The 18596-nt window shown below is 45.5% G+C and overlaps 1 protein-coding gene across 10 annotated transcripts in view; it reads right to left on the bottom strand.

Moving 5' to 3' along the window:
• The window catches only part of LOC148010138 (ARM repeat superfamily protein), a 197807-nt gene that overhangs the window by 41234 nt on the left and 137977 nt on the right, over positions 1-18596 (bottom strand). For all 10 annotated transcript variants that reach the window (XR_015689650.1, XM_087672317.1, XM_087672322.1 and 7 more), the window contains one exon: positions 15122-15194. Coding sequence is in view for 9 of the 10 variants with exons in the window: in XM_087672317.1 (XP_087528443.1) it covers positions 15122-15194 (73 nt within the window). In the remaining variant the exon portion in view is untranslated. The remainder of the gene's footprint in view (positions 1-15121; positions 15195-18596) is intronic.

Raw genomic sequence — 18596 nt, 5'->3', positions numbered from 1 at the left:
GAGGAAGCCTCAGCACTAATGGTGTAGATCAATCGGGACATGCGGGTACCAAAGCCCATAGCCGACATGAGGTCTGCAATGAAAGACCAGTCCACATAATCAAACGCCTTTTCCAGGTCCAATTGGATCAATACCACTTCCTGACCGGAGTGCCGCGCATAGTCAATAGCCATTTGCACATTTAAGATATTATGCAGAATATTGCGGCCCTTAATGAAACCATATTGGAGAGGATGCACAATAGCTGGAAGGTGCTTGTGAAGCCGATTCGCCAGCACTTTGGAGTAGATTTTATACATGGAGCCCATCAAAGAGATTGGTCTCCAGTGTTGCAACTTTGACGGCGAAGGGACCTTTGGAATTAGTTTGATAAGGCCTTCTTTCCATGAGGAGGGCATGACCCCCGTTTCCCACACTTGCTGAAACATGGCCACCAATGGCTTCACCAACTGCGTGACCAAGGTCTGAAAGAATTCATTAGTGAGACCATCCCAGCCAGGACTTTTATCATTCGACAGGTGCAACAAAACGTCCATAACCTCTTCCTCGCAAATATCCGTCTCCAAAGCGGCTTGCATATCAACTGGAACCTGCTGGCGGACCAGATGATAGAAGACCGAGCGGGCATGCGTAACCTGGCTAGAAGGCGAGGAAGAGGAACCAAGAAGTTCCATAAAATAGTTTCTGCACATAGTGACAATGGTCTGCGGATCCGTGACCATGCGACCTTCCGAATCCTGGAGTCTGGTCATATTTTCGCGAGCCGGAGACGCATGCAAGGCGCGAAAGAACTTATGAGACTGGCAGGCGCTATCTTGCATTGTGTCCGTCAAGTTGTGCAGCTTGGCCTGTTGATAAGACTTCAACTGAAACACTTGAATAAGATGGGCCAACCGCCTCTCCAGAGACAGCAGAAAATCATCATCAGGGGAATCCAGGAGCAAGGAACGGACCAAAGCCAGTAAGTCTTCTGCTGCATGTCAACGTCGGCGGCAAAGCGAGGCATGATGGATCCCATACTGGCGAGCAACTTGCTGCACATTAGAGAGCAGCCGTGCAAATGAAGGCAAGCCCTCAGAGGCGAAGTCCAATAAGAACCTCTCAATCAGCTGCTGCATATAGCCCTGGAAGATTGAATGCTTCAAATAAGAGGAGTTGAAACGTAAAGGGAGCCTATCCAGGAATTGCACAAAAGGTGCAATAGAGTGTGCCCGCATCTCAAGCTGGAGGGAGAAATGGTCCGACAACGCATATTGCTGCAAGACCTTCATTTCCAGCATCTCGGGAAGAAAATCATCGCCCTGCATGATATACATTCTGTCCAGTCGCGACCAGGTAGTTGCATATTGTGCGGAATGAAAAGTAAACCCTGAAAAAGAAGGGTGAAGCCACGACCAAAGATCTTGCTTGAGCACGTGCAAAGCAAAGGAACTCCACACCCGGCTTTCCGGCGTATCCATTACCGAATGCCCTGAAGTGGACTGAGAAGAGTCAACACACATATTGAAATCTCCCATCAAGAACCCCCTTCGGCCGAGTGACATGGAGCCCTGCAAAGTGGACCAAAGATCCCGTCGGGATGCGGGATCATTCGGAGCATAGAGACCCAACAGCCATAAAATCTCTCCTTCAAATAAGACTTCGATCACCAGAAAGCGGCCCTGCACATCATTTTTAACAAGGACAGGCTGATATTTCTCATGGACAATCATCAGCACGCCCGAATAGTGCGTAGCATGGGTCCCTGCATAAAAGAGACGGAATCCATGACAATCTATCACTTTTCCTGCTTCACCGTGACTTTTGTGCTCAACTGCACACAATACATCCCACTGGTTCTCGTGCAAGACGGTCCACATGGCATGTTGCTTATGGCCAGAGCAAATGCCTCGCACATTCCACGTGGCTATCTTCATGTATCCTCAAAGAAGGAAGTCAAGAACGAGGCGCCCGCTGCCTCGATTTCACCTTTTCCGCGAGAGCATCCAGGACACCCTCATCCAGAAAATCAGCCAATACTGCGAAAGAATTCTGGCGACCTGCTTTGGAGGCAGAAGGGAAATCCACTGCCTTGGGAGAGGGGCGGGGATAACGCCGATCCCAGGGTGTAATAACATTTCCTTTGGCATCGAACGCCAGCTTGGCAGGTGGGCCTCTGGGGCTGTCGGTATAGGCTCTCCTTGGAGACTGATTGCAGGGGCCCGACAGGGCCGTAGGACGCGCAGCCTGCTATGAAGTGGCCATTTCTTTCCGGCGCGTATACGTGCGCACGGAATCCTGGGAAGCGGGAGGCCCAGGATCCGCCAGGCCTGCATCCAACTTTTTACCTTTTTTAGGACGTGCCTCAGTCCAGTCAGTGCGACGGGAATCCACACTCAGGACCTGTTGTTTGCCTTTATCCATGACATGAGAAGACTGAAGGGCTTCCTGGGGCGTGGCATCAAGCACCATGTCCTCCTTGGGCAACACAACCTGCGCATCCTCCGAAGACGTTTGCTTTTCAGGGCATTCGGCCATGAAATGCCCCAGTTTACCACATGAAAAGCAGTGGCCCGCAAAGTTACCCCATTTTAAGCGAAAATACAAAGGATGCATGCCCGAACAATTGAGGCGAAGCCACGCGGGCCTTTTCCTGGCCGTGTCCCATAGCATGCATAAACGGTTGCGGTTCATCGCCCTGAGGCTTGGGGGAAACAGCACTGTTCCCACAACTGCCATCGCATCCTTCAACATGGGCCAATAGAACGCCGGACAGTTTTCCACCTCCACCCACACCGGGCATTCGCGTTGAAGCAGACGCTGGAAGTCGGCCATGGGGCGCCATGGCACAACATGGACCAAGCGGCGATCAAAGAATAGCGGCAACTTGGACAGGAGCTCAGCGCGATGCGTTTCTGATTTCAGCAGGACCTCATAAAACCCGCGAGGTCCAAGGAAGATCTCCTCAACAGACTCCCCTTGCAATAGATGGTGCATCCACTGGCGAATGTGCGAAAGCACTGGGATCCTGCCAGTGAAGAAAAGTATAACTGCACGAACATAGAACACCGAGAAGGATCGCAAGATTGATTTGGGGTCCACCGTGGCTTCCAGCACATCATCCGTTCCCGCAACAGAAAAAGATTCGATATTATGCTGGACATAATCACCAAGCAGAGTATTGGCGAAGTCCAGCAAATGCTCCCAGTCAATTTCCTGCGAATCCACAGGATCAGAGGCCACTTGCGCATAGGAGCGTTCCGGAGGACTCATTGGCTCATCAGGCGTATGCTTGGAGCGTTTGCCGGCAGGCGGCTGTTCAAAACTCGGCGGTAACTCCTCCGTGCATGGCACCATATCTTCCGGCTTCTCTGCATCGGAATCAGGGCCAAGGGCTGCCACCGTCCGGTCAAGAAAATCCAAATCCAGGCCAGCCATACTGCTGTCTTCACACGCGTCCTGGCAGAGGACGAGCTAGGTTAGGTGAGGTCGATCTTGCGCAGGGACGTATTGCTGGTCCCCAGCTTCGCGCAGGATCCAGTCAAGCTTGCGCTGCCCTGGAGGAAGGGGCCAGGCGGCGCGCAGGGCAGGAAGGCGAAGAAATCACAGGGCAGGGCGGTGCAGCACGCAGGTGGGTCAAAGACGAAAGGCGCGCAAGGGGACGACGAAGGGGCGCAGGGGGTAGCGACAGGCGAGAGAGCAGGGCGGCGCCAAGCCCGCAGGTCAGAGGGGCGGCGGCAGGAGGGCCAGACAGGCGCAGGAGGGCAGACGGGCGCAGGAGGGCCAGACGGGCGCACGCAGGGCCAGACGGGCGCAGGAGGGCCAGACGGACTCGCAGGCGCAGGGTCAGACGTACTGGCAGGGCCCAGGAGGAAGCGGAGGGCGAAACGGGGCAGGTCAGACGACCTTCTGCAGGTCGTCAAACACAGGCGGCGCCAGCGCAAACGAACTCCCCGCCATCGCGATCCGTCTCTCACACACACACACACACTCTCTCTCTCTCTCTCTCTCTCTCTCTCTCTCTCTCTCTCTCTCTCTCTCTCTCTCTCTCTCTCTCTCTCTCTCACACACACACACACACTCTCTCTCCCAACTTCCAAGATGAGTATGCAATTCCAAGAGCATCCCTCCCCTCCCCTCCTCTCTCTCTCTCTCTCTCTCTCTCTCTCTCTCTCTCTCTCTCTCTCTCTCTCTCTCTCTCTCTCCAAACTAACTGCCAAGCCTCTCTCTCTCTCTCGTCACACACACACACACACACACACACACACACACACAAAAAAAAAATGAAGAGCCTATTTGTCCATCCACCCTAAACTTTGCTTTGTTCTTTGATGTATTACATATACATTCCCATCTGTCTTCTAGTAGCGCATTGCACATGTTGTGCGTGAGATTTTTCCTTGTTATCCTCATGTATTCATCCTATTAACTCAAGTGGCATTGCTATTTTAGCTCTAAACATGTGCTCTATTATCTATAATCCAAAATAACCAAGCTTTTGTTTTTTCTTTTCGTACTAATATCGTACCATACCTTATAAAATCATAAGGTACCAATTAGTACAATATTTATCATACCATACCATATCGTACATTTCGTACCTGACAACCTTGCATACAGCCTAGATCCATGGGAGGGTTGTTGATCATAGATGCAGCCAGCTAGAGGAAAGCCTTGATGGCTAAGCTCCTTGTCACGGGTTTGCTTTGAGGTGATGAGCCTTGGAAGAAACTTCTAATAGGGAGGCTACATGCTATGACAATTGCACATGGAGGACCATGCAAGACCAGCATCCATTGGATTTTGTAGGAGATCAGGATCAAGAAGTTAGGGAGGAGCTTTGAGGTCAGATTTGCAGCTGTTATTATTAGAGATTAAAGATCTTTATTATCAAAGCTTCACCAACTACCGCCCACTACAGCCGGAGAAAAGAGAAGGCAACCTCTTCTCCTCAATCACCTTTTGAGATTAGACTTCAGCCACACTCTTGGACAGAGGACATACTTATCATGGGGGAGATTCTCTTTATAGGTTGTTGTATCAATGGGAGATTGATTTGCATTCCAGGAGCTTTCATAGGAGGCTTAGAGACAAAGACTACAAGGGCTTAGGGGAGCTCGAGTTCTGATTTGAGGCCGTGACGGAGGGAGTTCCACCAGATCGGCCGACAGATACAAGCACCTCTCAGACTCGGATCGGTAGGGGACATTCTTCTAGCAGTCTTTGCGACCCCTCAAGTGGAGGACTTCTTGTTGGATAATTCTATTTTCTAAAGGTGATATTTATGTGACTAGCCAAGATATTTATGGAGGATCCATGAGTCACAATTGCCTTTCATGGAGTTTATAAAAATTGTGTCAAATTGGAGGAAATGGGCACAAGGTTGATGGGCTCCTCACAATCTCAAGATAGCAACAACCCAACGATCCTTTTGAGGAAACGGATGATCCTTAAGAGCAATGAAAAGCTACAAGTACTGAAAAACTCAATGCTCTTTTTCTTGCTTTCAATATATCAATCTATTTGTATTACACGTGTTTAGACTATATGATGTGTTTCTACCTGAAAATGACAACTTTGGTCCAAACCGGACTTCCCATGATTGGTGAATACAGTATTAGAGACACTAGGCTACCAACATGGAAGATCCCAGTAGCTGGAAAAGGTCCTGTTCAACCCATCATCTCTTGGGCAATTGCTTAAAGGCAAGGCTGCAAGAGCTTTGGCAAGCTTCTTGTCTAGTGAAGGGGCCAACAAAATGTCTCCTCATGCTCTTAGTGATTGTCCTCTTGGCGATATGCCATATAATCTCTCTCTCTCTCTCTCTTTTTTTTCGTAAAAGGTAATTATATTAATTACGAAAAAAATACAAGATTACTGGATTACAAGATACATGATGACACAAAGCCATCATGTGAAGAGGTTTTCTCTTTCTCTCTCTCTCTCTTTTTTCTGATTACAAGATACACGAGGGCCCTAGGCCAACGTGTGGGGAAGCCCCGTAGTAATGCACTGAAAAAGTTACACCAATCATGGCAACGACCCAGAGGCAATTGCCATATGCCACGGATGCAAATCCTCACGAGGGAGCAAGTCGGAGTGTCGGATGATATCCAGCTGCCAATGCAAGAGCCCTTTAAGCCTGGCAATATGTCGGGGTACATTAGAGGCCGAATCAAAGAGAAAAGCGTTGCGCGTGGTCCAAATGTGCCAGCATCCCCAATATCTGAAAAAGTGAAATAAGATCTTCTCTCTCTCTCTCTCTCTCTCTCTCTCTCTCTCTCTCTCTCTCTCTCTCTCTCTCTCTCTCTCTCTCTCTCTCTCTCTCTCTCTCTCTCTCTCTCTCTCTCTCTCTCTCTCTCTCTCTCTCTCTCTCTCTCTCTCTCTCTCTCTCTCTCTCTCTGTGTGTGTGTGTGTGTGTGTGTACATTCTGTTGCATCAGACCATCAGGTCCTCAAAGAAAGTGACGAAAGACTATTAGGACTAAGTCACAAAGAGAAAATCACAGTGCTTGTGTAGAGAGAACAATGGCCAGCCAGTGGACAGCAATGTCAGGAAGAACCAGGTCAGCTGATATCATAGAAGAAATCTGCCATAGCACTAAACCTCGAATACAGGCCACATGACCATGGATGCCCGAGACCGAATCAAAAAGAAAGGCATTCCGGGTTCGCCAAATATGCCACAAGGCAGTCCATCTAAGGAACTGGAACAGGCATGAATAATTAGAATGCAAAGAAGGCACGAAAGGGCAGGTTTCCCATAATCCATGGCCGGGCTGTTATCCAGAGCTGAGTCGCCGAGAGCCAGACGCGAGAAATAAAACGTCTGATCTGTCGCGCTATTGGACAAAAGGCAAAAAAATGAAGCAATGTTTCATCACATGTAGTGCAAAATACACAACCACCAGCAGAGATCTTTCGGGCACACAGCACCTCTCCAGTTGGAAGACCACCAATCAGCAGTCTCCACAAGAAGACTTTCCCCTGATAGGGAACCTTAGACTTCCAAAAATGAAGGAATCTTTCCTACCACTTCTTTTTGCCGTCCCTAATATGCCATAATTTATTCACCTTTGTAGTGGCCCATCTCTTGGCCTCCACCATTTGATGGTATATCTGGTTTGCAGACCTCTTCTCAAAATCATCCAGAATCACAAACTTCTAGTCACGCCATGGACACAATGGCTGTAGCACTGGTAAAGGAGAGAACCTCTAAGGTGTGACCTGTATGACCAGATATCACAATATCCACGGGGTACCCGAAAGTGTTGATGAATACGCCGAAAAGAGGAAAGACAGGACTACCCAGGAATAACACCATCAAAAACTGTCTGCAACCCCAAACGAGCCATCCGATTAAACTTGAGTCTATGCAAATCTTTGTCCGGCCAATCCAACAACCTGGAGGAGGCTAAGACCTCTCCTTGCAGTGAATTTGCCTCCTTGTAAATCTCAAGAGGGCGCCAAATTAAAAAACGTAAGATCTCCTACCAAGATGCAATCAAATGAGAAAGGAGAAAAGATTGGGTGGTCTTAATTGGCCTCGAGGAGTTGAGCACATGCCACCAGCAGGCACAAATAATCGTATTACCATAAGAGATGCCAGTCTTTTCGATGAAAAAATTTGCAATGTCCAACCAAGGATGACTCTGTACGCATAACGCCTGCAAAAGGGCCAACCTCAAGGCTTTCATATTCAAATTAACATCCAACAGGGCTGCTCCCCCATTCGTTTAGGGGTAGTCACATGCTGCCACAAAATCCAAACCTGGCCTAACCGATACCCCTTCTTTTTCCACAACATAAACCTAATAGGCTGAACAAGTCCCAAAAGGGACTTCTTAGTCCAGGGAAGGAGTGGCAAAAAGAACGATATCATACTGATCATAATACTTTGAGCAACTTTCAGTCTAACATGTAAAGGCCAGCCTTGAGATTTCCAGTATATGAACCTGTCATGAATCTAAGAGGCCATCCAATCCAGTAAAGCCCGAGGTGCTACCTCCACCCCAATAGGATATCCCAAGTGTCTAGTTATATTTCCCTTTGGGATCACAATTCCAAGCCAGCCCAAGGCCTGCAGATCAATCTCCATACAGGAGAGAAGTGTAGATTTTTGCGAATTAATATGAAGACTAGATGCCAAAGTAAAAAGATTCCATGCCACCATTGCCCGATTAACATTAGTGCGATTAGCCTTAAGGAACATAAAAGAATCATCTGCCAAAGATTGACCCACAAGTTGAGTACCACTGGGAAGATTCAAGCCAACTATCTCACCTTGATCAGCCAACTTGTCCAACAATGAGAGCATCGCGCGAGTGACCAAAGAAAACAGCAAAGGGCTGAGAGGGCTCCCTTGCCTAAAAGATCGAGATAAGGAAATTTCTTCCGTGATCCCTCCATTAAGAGCAATACGAGCTACAGCTCCCTGACCAATAGTGTCAACAAGAGAAACCATGCGAGGGCCAAACCCCATTGTTGACAATAATTGCCGCAAAAAAGGCCAGCTAACATGATCAAATGCCTTCTCAATATCGAGCTGAAGCATTACTACTTGCTATCTTGAAGCTTTAGCATAGTCAATTCCCAGTTGAACATTCAAGATGTTATGATGATATTCCCCTTTAATTAAACCATATTGACGGGATGAACCAGGTGCGGAAAAACTTTCTACAATCTGTTCGCAATGATTTTGGAGAAGATTTTATATAACGAACCCATAACGGAATAGATCTCCATTGTTTCAAAGAGGTAGGGGAGGGAACCTTGGGTAACAACCGAATGACAACAATCTTCCAATTGAATGGCATGATACCAGAGTTCCACACTTGCTGGCACAGGCAAGTCAATGGGTCTTTAAGCTGCTACACATTAGCTGAAAACAGCTCATTAAGAAGCCCATCGCAACCAGGGCTTTTCCTTCAGGGTAGATGGGATAGCACTTCTTCCACTTCATCTAGTGAAATATCCGCCTCCATTAAGTCCACCCATTCTGGTTTGACTTGATTGCTTACCAACTAGCAAATATAGCGGCGAGTAGAGAGGACAGCATCAAAAGAATTCTCTTGCGGACCCAGCAAGGACTTATAAAAGTCGACACACATACAAATGATGGAGGCCGGATCTGTCACCATAACACCCGGTTCATCCATTAAGCGCGCAATATTTTCCCTAGGATATTTCTAGTGCAGGCAAGCAAAGAATTGATGAGATTGGCAGTTATTATCGTATAAAGCTTCTACTCTGGCCCAAAAGCTTGTATTTTGCATATTCCTATTCTTGAAGAGAATGAACCCTGCCTTTCAACCATTCAATGCATGTGATCAATTCATCATTACAGTCCCCTGACTAACTAAAAGACAAGAAGTGGGCCAATAAAGATTGGGCATTCTGCAATTCAGCTCGTAAAGAGGAAGCCTACTGAATACCATACTGACGGGATAATTGTCGGGCATTGTCCCTAAAAACAGCCCATCATTCCTCCCTCCAGATAGGACCTTGAAGCTAAAGGAAGTGATCAGTTGCTGAACATATTCCAAAAACTAATTCTGCTACAGAAAAGATTGATTAAAACGAAGTGGCAACTGAGTAAGAAGAGCCTTAAATACATGAACAGGTCTATGGGTCATTTCCAAGACCAAAGGGTAGTGATCTAATTAGGCATGCTGTCGTTCCATCCACATGTCAATAACTGCAGGAAGAAAGGAATCACTCTAACAAATATATATCCAATCTAATCTAGCCCAGGTGTTAGGATGTTGCAAAGATCAATAGGTATAACCAAATTGTGATGGATACATCCAGGACCACATGTCCTGCTTCAAAGATCCAGCTGCAAGGGCATCCCAAGCCTATCGCTCATGACCATCCATAACTGAGTGCAGAGAAGTAGCTTGATCCCTAGATAGACATGCATTAAAGTCGCCCATGACAAAACATTGGCGAGCCATGGAAAGGCAGCGCAGGTCATCCCAAAGTTGACGACGCTCCCTTACCGTGGAAGGAGCATACACACCCACCAACCACAAAACCTCTCTCTCATAAAGTATCTCCAAAATTACAAATCGACCTCGAGGGTCTTGAGAAACCAGGGATGGTTGCAGGCAAGATTTGACAGCCAACATAACTCCGCATTTATATGGAGCTTGACCACTGAAAAAAACAACATAATCCTTATAAACATAGGAGGATGCAGTCAAAGCATGCTGTTTATGCTCCACCGCACAAAATACATCCCACTTTTCAGCAAACACAACTTTCCACAACCGATACTGCTTGCTACGCAAAGAGATACCTTTCACATTCCATAAAGCAATTCTCATAATAAATCGGAAATGAGAAAACTATTGAACCACCGCTTTTCCTTTCCCTTTTACATCTATAGCTTTGGCTGCCCGTGCTATTTTCTTAATGTGGTTAAGTTTTAGCAAGCTTTTATAGCTTTCTTTATAAAAGCAACAAGATCACGCGCAAAACATGAAAACTGGGTGTAAAATGAGTTTTTTTGTTGGTCCCTTATCCGGAATCAGAAATTTAGAGCTTTACGAAAGGGAAATGGAACCCAGGAGGAAGAAGTTTAGCGGTGAGAGCTATGGCGGATGGAGAGTAAGAGCCAAGAGAAAGAGAGACTCAAAAGTGGGAACTCCAATAACCACAATGTGTGGCCGGGCCTTCCTTTATTCAAACTGTCACTAAAAGAATAAAGAATAAGTGACTGTGATGGGTGCCCGCCACCTGCAGTATGCAGTGGCGGGTACTGTCAGTGTAGTAATACACGGGCGGCTAGGCGGAGGCGCCTCCTTTACTCCCAACAACCTCCCACTTAAAGGCGAATCTGCCCCAGTGAGAGAGAAAAAAGAAAAGACAGTACAACGTGTACACATGTACAACAGGATGAGGAAAAGGATGTCATCTCATCCAATGCCCATCAATCTCCTGAGGAAGGCAAAGTGCTCTGTAGTGAGACTCTCCGTAAGCAAGTCTGTAGGATTCTGCTCAGTTGGAATCTTGACAAGGTCAACAGGCCTGTCCTCAACGACCTCGCGAATAAAGTGATACCTCACCTCAATATGTTTCATTTTCGCATGGAAGACCGGATTCTTGGCCAGCTAAATGGCACTTAGAGAATCCGAAAGCAGTGTAGGCATAGCATCTGTCATACCAAGGTCTGCAATCAAACGGCCTAACCAGTTAGCCTCCTTGCAAGCCTCTGTGGCTGCAATATAGTCGGCCTCTGTAGTAGAAAGGGCCGTACACTTCTACGCCCTGGACATCCAAGAGATAGCCCCTCTAGCATAAGTGAACACATAGCCAGAGAAGTGAGCTTCCTACTATCTGCATGTCTTGCATAATCAGAGTCAGTGTACCCCATGACTCCTATATCTTGGCTGCCATAACAAAGACACGTATCTGCTACGCCCTTCAAGTACCTCATGATACCCTTCACGGCATCCCAATGTTTCTTGCCAGGTTTAGCCATATAACGTGCCACAACCCTAACTGCAAAAGCAATATCTGGACGGGTGGCTATCATGGCATACATAAGACTCTACCCACAGCTAATGCATAGGAAAACTTGGCCATCTCGGCCCTTTGCTCATCTGTCTGTGGACAATCGGCATGTGAAACCTTCACATGAGAAGGTAATGGACAGCCAATAGGCTTAACATCCTGCATGCGGAAGCGCTTAAGAACTTTATGAATGTACTCCCTATGTGACAAATAGAGTAGTCCCTGAGATCGATTGCACGTAATGTGCATACTACGTATATGAGAGGCATATCCCAGATCTTTCATCTCAAAGCTCTTCTTGAGCTGAGCCTTAAGAGCATCTAACTCCTCATGAGTGGTCCCTGCTAAAAGCATGTCATCCACATAGAGTACCAGCTTGTCTTGCATTACGTCTAACTACCGATACCCAAGAATCTTCCCGAGAAGACACATTCCGGTCAACTGGAAGGGAAGTACGCTCAAGGCCCACTTGAGAAACCTCCTTTTTACCTTCATCACGACCATGCTGGGGAGGCATCTCAGGATCAGCTTGAAGCTGCTAATGTATGTGGGGAGCATAGTGATCTTGCATATCCATGTCTAAATCTATAGATTGCTGCAAAACCTCCGGATTTTTGTCACATTCCGAAATAAAATGGCCCAATTCTCTCGCTCTCTCTCTTTTTTTTTCCGTAAAAGGTAATTGTATTAATTACGAAAAAAAGGTACAAGTTTACATGATTACAAGATACACGATGGCTCTAAGCCCTCGTGTGTAAAATCTCAATACTAAACAACAAAAGCGTTACAAAAATCATGGCAAAGACGCAAAGAAAATTGCCATATGCCAAGGAAGTAAGTCTTCCCGAGGGAGTAAGTCAGAGTGCCGAATGAGATCTATTTGCCAATGCAAGAGACCTTTAAGCCTCGCAATATGTCTCGGAACATTAGAGGCCGAATCAAAAAGAAAGGCATTCCGAGTGGTCCAATTGTGCCAGCATCCCCAATATCTAAGAAAGTGAAACAAGATCTTCATATGCGACTGCGCCGGTGTGGGGTATTTTGGCCATACAAAAACCCAATCAAAAGGGCTTAGCGAGAAACCAACCACTGCTCGCCAAACCGCTGACAAGAGCAACCCGATATTCTTAGCGAGAGGGCAAGAAATAAATCGATAACGGGCCGATTCCACAGTAGTGGTGCAAAAGAAATAATTGCCGTTAGAGATTCGATGCTTGGAAAGGGCTGAAGCAAGTCATCACCCCCTCTCTCTCTCTCTCTCTCTCTCTCTCTCTCTCTCTCTCGGGATGCCCAGGAGGACTTGCAGACATGGTCTCTAGCACCATTGGAGTGAAGCAGGGATGTCCTTTCTCCCCCACACTTTTCAGTCTCTACATCGACAAGATAGAAAATCACATCACTTGAGGCGGCGGCAATGGGGTGGAGATAGCAGGTATACTTGTCTCCATTATGCTTTATGCTGATGATATTGATCTCGTCTCTGAATCACAAGAGGGTCTACAGCAACATCTCCATGCCCTTCATGACTTTTATACACAACGTGGATTGATGATTAATCTTGGGAAACCAATATCTTGATCTTCAACACATCAGCCCTAGTGAGGAAGAGATCAGTCTTCACTCTAGGAGCTCGATAGGAGGAGGTTGCGGGCTCATATGTCTACTTAGGGATCACTTTCACTACATTTGTTGGGAGATTCACCATGGCACAGGTAGCTAGAGAGATACCCCACGCTATTTGGAGGAGAAACCTCGCTCAGACTAGTTATGGAGTCTCCACACGAATGCCACTTGGACCAGTTCCTAGTTGAGATTCAGAGGCTCCACACATCACTACTATAGGCTGGCACTACACAAAGAGGAGGGTGCCACTCATAACTTATTGATTTCTTCTAGATAGTGACACTACACGCGGCACCTACACAGAGAGGGGAGCATCGAATGAATGTTGCCTAGGTTCTCGCTGGAGATGGCCATCCTCCTTAACAATAAAAGTAAATGTCCAGTCTTTTATCAGTCTCCATCATGGCGTTAGGCAGCCCTGGGGCCCTGAATTCAGGGAGTCCTAATCATTGTAGAAGGGTGCTAATCTTTCTTTGGTCGAGCCCAAGCTCCAAGAACCAATGAAGTACTGCACCATACGATGACGGGTGGTCATCGTGTGCAAATACTCCACAATGACTCTAGGGCCCAACATGGTAATATGTCTCGCCTGATTGCTTCATAGGAATTGTGAGAGACCATGGATTCAAACTAGTATAGGTGAAGGCCAAGAATAGAGTTTCCACCAGGATCAGGCCTGCTGCAAACTAGTCAAAGTAATTCTGCCTACGTATACCATAACATTGTCACATCCACCTAGCTGCCTTTGTACTTAATCATGCACCATCCATGTGCAAAAGTCATCTCATGCATCCATGTGGTGTTATAATCTCTCCTGAGCCATATCATGATGACTCATTTTACATAGAGTAGTAAAGTTACCAACAGTCCTCTGAGTCATGCCTCTCTCTATAAACCCAATAATCTCAACTATGTAGATGCCAAAAAGCTGTCAGGGAAACCAGTCAGCCTTGCTTCAACTACATTGTCTCTGTAGCTCCTCTCAAAATTTACCGATAACACACTCAGCTCACCCCTCTCTCACACTGGAACAACCCCCACAATCTCTGATGGAATCACAAGAGTCTAATAGCCTCTCTAGAAGTTGATTTCGTGGCATTGTATCCAAAAGCTATGCAGAAACGCAAAGCACCAATAAAATCTGGGGCCATGTGCCTAAACTAGAATCCTCAACGTATGCATATGATGTAGTGTTAGCTTATCCATGGGCCCAATGAACCTCCTTCTCAGCTAGACTGCTAGGCTCCACCATAAGTGCTGATTTATATAGCTTGATTAAGATATGTCCCAACCATGATCATCCTGTAATTTGTTAATCCATGCGATCATGCAATTTGTGAATGCAGTAATTGTATTCCACTCTAGGTGTGTGGAAAACCCTCTACTAGTGCCATGTTGAAGAGACGTGCTGAAAATGGAACTACAGTGAATTATCTGCAGACCTCAGTTGATGAAACCACTTAACAGCTCTCTTTATCATCCTAGAAATAGAGTTGAAGTGGTGGGTCTCACACCCAAGGAACCTTACAAACTAGAAAAGGATTGTGAAGTTGAGGGTCTAGAGCTCAAGTCTGCTTGACCCAGATTAGTAATGGGTGATCTCATGTTTTGGTAGCTATAAAATCTAGAAGACATATGCATAGGTTGAATCAATCAGAAGCCACGTGTTCCAAGAGAATTCAAACACTAATGCACCACCCATTAACCCAAGTCTTTAGCTCATTGACCACCTTTATGCTTAAAAGCATGTAACAAGAACAATGCTCAAGTTCACATGAGCTCAAGTAAAAGATGAATCAGCCACCACTTAATCATGCCACTAGGTTCAAGAAACCCTTAAGCTTATGCTCCATTATTTCTTACATAATGCTTGATAGAGGCCTGTAAGAAAACCATGAGGACATATCAATCTTTTATATTCACCATCTGCAAGCTGCACTGACATCCACAAACTTTGATGCAAACTTATTGCTTTGATAATAAGATGATGGCACAAATCTTACACTAGGAAGGCAACGACCCAGTAACTCAGCAGACAATTTCCGCACTTCATGAGCCTCATAACACCCACAAGCCCTGTTCAACACCCAGTCATGCAACGGAAATCAACATCATATCCACATGACAGATCACAGAAACTAGAGAGTAATAGCTAGTACAAGATAGCATTGTTGTGTAAAATAATATAGTACTAAGAAAGGAAAACTTTGCAGAAAATAAACATCTTTTTTATTCATGGTGTGTATGTGTGTGTGTACATACATGCCACAAGTCAATGTGCACATGTGCATGCATGTGTAGAAACCCTCAACATGAAAGGTTTTCCCCTCAACATGAAAGGTTTTCCTTTATTTTATAATTCAAAACAGTGGAAAAACAAATAATGATCAATGTTGCCCACTCTGTGGCAATTACAGAATTGTTCATTTTTTATTATTAGTAGGTTCCCTCAACGAGTACAGTTGAGAGCACAGCTAATCATTCAATTATACCTTGAATTCATCGCTTGATTTGTAAATTTGGCACTAAGCAGTAGCAAAGACAGATTAATTAGCATACCTTCAAAGTTAGATACACACTCAAGTACGACTTTAGTACTAATCAGTAGACAAAATGCTGCAACAAGTTGCCCTTCACAATGCAAGACTTCACCTCCCTTCTCTCTATCATATCATGCACCATGAAGGAGGATCGCAAAGATAAGAGAAGCAAGCCTTACCTCAGAAGGACTTTGTCACTCCTTTGTCTTGCAAAGTCCCTAAAATCGAGCTCAAGGCAATTAAAGGTCTCAAAGGAATCTGCCACTGAAACAGCATGTGGAGCAAGCTGGAGATGGTCCCATAGTTAAAGTATCTATACTGTTTTTATTGTACATGATCAGACGCAGATGGATTTGGAAACAGGCTCAGTAGCAGGGAATGGCCATTTTTGGGTCCTTTGTCCTGGTTTCCTGTCCCTATGCCTATCCTATGTGACCACCCAGTGAACTTGACAGGCAATGGCAATCCATGGCCATCCAATGTCCCATGTACTTGTGCCCATTCCCCTTTCCCATCCCATGTGACTATGGTGAGAATAAGCTAAGACCATTGTCATAGGCAGCATGGCTATGGGGAAAGATAACTAAATCCCCATTGTCATAGCTAAAACTCCAAGTCCCCTGCCTTGAGTATACAGCTCTGACAGGCCACCTCATGACCATGTTGCTGCAAATCACCCGTCCCATGACAACATCATAAATCACCATGAAAGGCTCTTTTCGATCTTGCAATTGCAAAAAACGACAAGGAGCACAAACATCACCCAACGTTTTTGAAGGTCTACTCTATCTTTGCTATCTATACCTAGAATTCCTTGCTCCTCCAAGAGGCAATGCCAAAGTATATAACACTTCATAGATGTGAGAGGTGGAGAGGATCGAAGCTCAGCTGAGAGTGGAGTAGACAGTGTGGAGAGTGAAGCACAACACCCAATGCAATAGACTAAAAGTATAAGATGAAAGTACAAGGTACAACCCTTAAACCTTAGGGTTGTAAGAGGGTGTTCACACCCGAACTGTGTGCGACACGATAAGTGCATGTAAATGTGTAACATAGGCACATAAAATAAAGAGAATAAATCTAGGGGAAAAAACCTCTCGTATGGAGAGTAAAAAGTGCCCCACTGTCCTACTGATCCGCGACACTCCTCTGTGAGCATAGGCGTGAGTGAAACCCAACAAATCCCCCTGGAGTGAAGAGTGATCAAAATACAAGGGTCATCCACCACCAAAGGAGATCAAATTAAAGCATTGCGAAATGCTTCAAATTTGTCACGAGGAAGAGCTTTGGTGAAGATGTCTACCACATTACTAGTGGTAGGACAATAGACAAGGCTGATATCTCTTACATGTAGCCTCTCTCTAATAATAAGATAATGTATCTAAATGTGTTTCGAGAATGCATGAAACACTAGGTTCCATGCCAGTGCAATGGTACTATGACTGTCAGTGAACAAAGAAGTAGGCTCCGTCAGATACATCCAGATCAGCTAGCAAGCGTCTAAGCCATACACATTCAACTCTGGTAGTGAAAGCTGCCTTGTATTCAGCTTCACATGACTATGTGGCAACAGTGGACTGTTTCTTGCTAAGCCAAGATATGCAAGATGAGTCAAGAAAGAAACAATTGCCACTAGTGGAGTGGCATGAATCATAATCGCCAGCCCAATCAGAATCACTACAAGCATGTAAATGCAATGGTCCCCCCTTGGCATAAAGCAATCCAAGAGATCCAGTACCCTGCAAGTAACGGAAAACACGCTTGACAACTTGCCAATGTGACATGCGTGGCTGATGCATATATCTGCTCGGGGCTAAAACTGCAAATTGTATGTCCGGCCTAGTGTTACATAGGTAGATAAGGCATCCAACAATTGGAGCATATGTGTGTATATCAAATAAATCACTGTCATCATGCAATGAGAGCTTCAGTCCATGTTCCATTGGTGTACAAACTGGCTTGCAATCCTGTAAGCCAAACCTCTCAAGGAGTTTACCAATGTATCTTAACTGTGATAAACCAATACCTCTAGCATCATGTATGAACTGAATGCCCAAGTAATAATGCAAAGACCCCAAGTCTAACATCTCAAAAGTTTGCTACAAATTTTGTTTAAATGCTGAAATCTAATCAGCATGTGTCCCTGTAAAAAAAAAAGGTCATCAACATATAGACAAATGATCAATATGGATCCCCCCTCTTTAAATACATAAAGAGTAGACTCTGATGATCTGTTTATAAACCCTTGACTGGGTAAGAAGGCATCAATCTTTGCGTACCAAGCTCTAGGAGCTTGTTTCAAGCTATATAAAGCCTTTTTCAGCTTGCAAACCAAGTGTTCGGATACCTCAACTACAAAACCAATGGGCTGTTGTATATGTACTTATTCATAAAGTTACCCATGTAAAAATATAGTCTTTATATCTAACTAATGCACAATCCATCCATAATGGGCAGCCAAAGCAACCATAGACCTGATAGTAGTCATGCAAGAGGTAGGAACAAATGTCTCCTCATAGTTAATGCCTTTCTTCTGTGCATAGCCCTTGGCTACAAGCCTGGCTTTATATTTGTCAATGGATCTGTCTGCATTCCGTTTCAGCTTGTAGACCCATTTTGTTCCAATGGCTTTCTTCCCAATAGGCAAAGACACCAAATCCCATGTTTGATTCTTAATGATGGAATCAAACTCAACTTGCACTGCTACCAACCAATGCACATTATGTTGTGCATCCTCAAAACATTGAGGCTCCTCATTATCAATTGTATATGCTGCCATAATAAACTCCATGGTATGTTCAATATCATGCATACGAGCTTGCCTTCTAGTACAACCAACCATGGGAGCATCCAAATGACTATCTTTCATAGTCTGTAAATACCACCTAGGCATTTGTCTTGCCTCATGACTCTGCACAAGCTCTTGTTGAATTTCAGA

The sequence above is a fragment of the Lygodium microphyllum genome, chromosome 30 (assembly GCF_053477565.2).
Source record: "Lygodium microphyllum isolate KBCC chromosome 30, Lygodium_microphyllum_v1.1.10, whole genome shotgun sequence".
NCBI classification, from domain to species: domain Eukaryota; kingdom Viridiplantae; phylum Streptophyta; class Polypodiopsida; order Schizaeales; family Lygodiaceae; genus Lygodium; species Lygodium microphyllum.
This window is presented reverse-complemented; position numbering and strand designations above follow the sequence as displayed.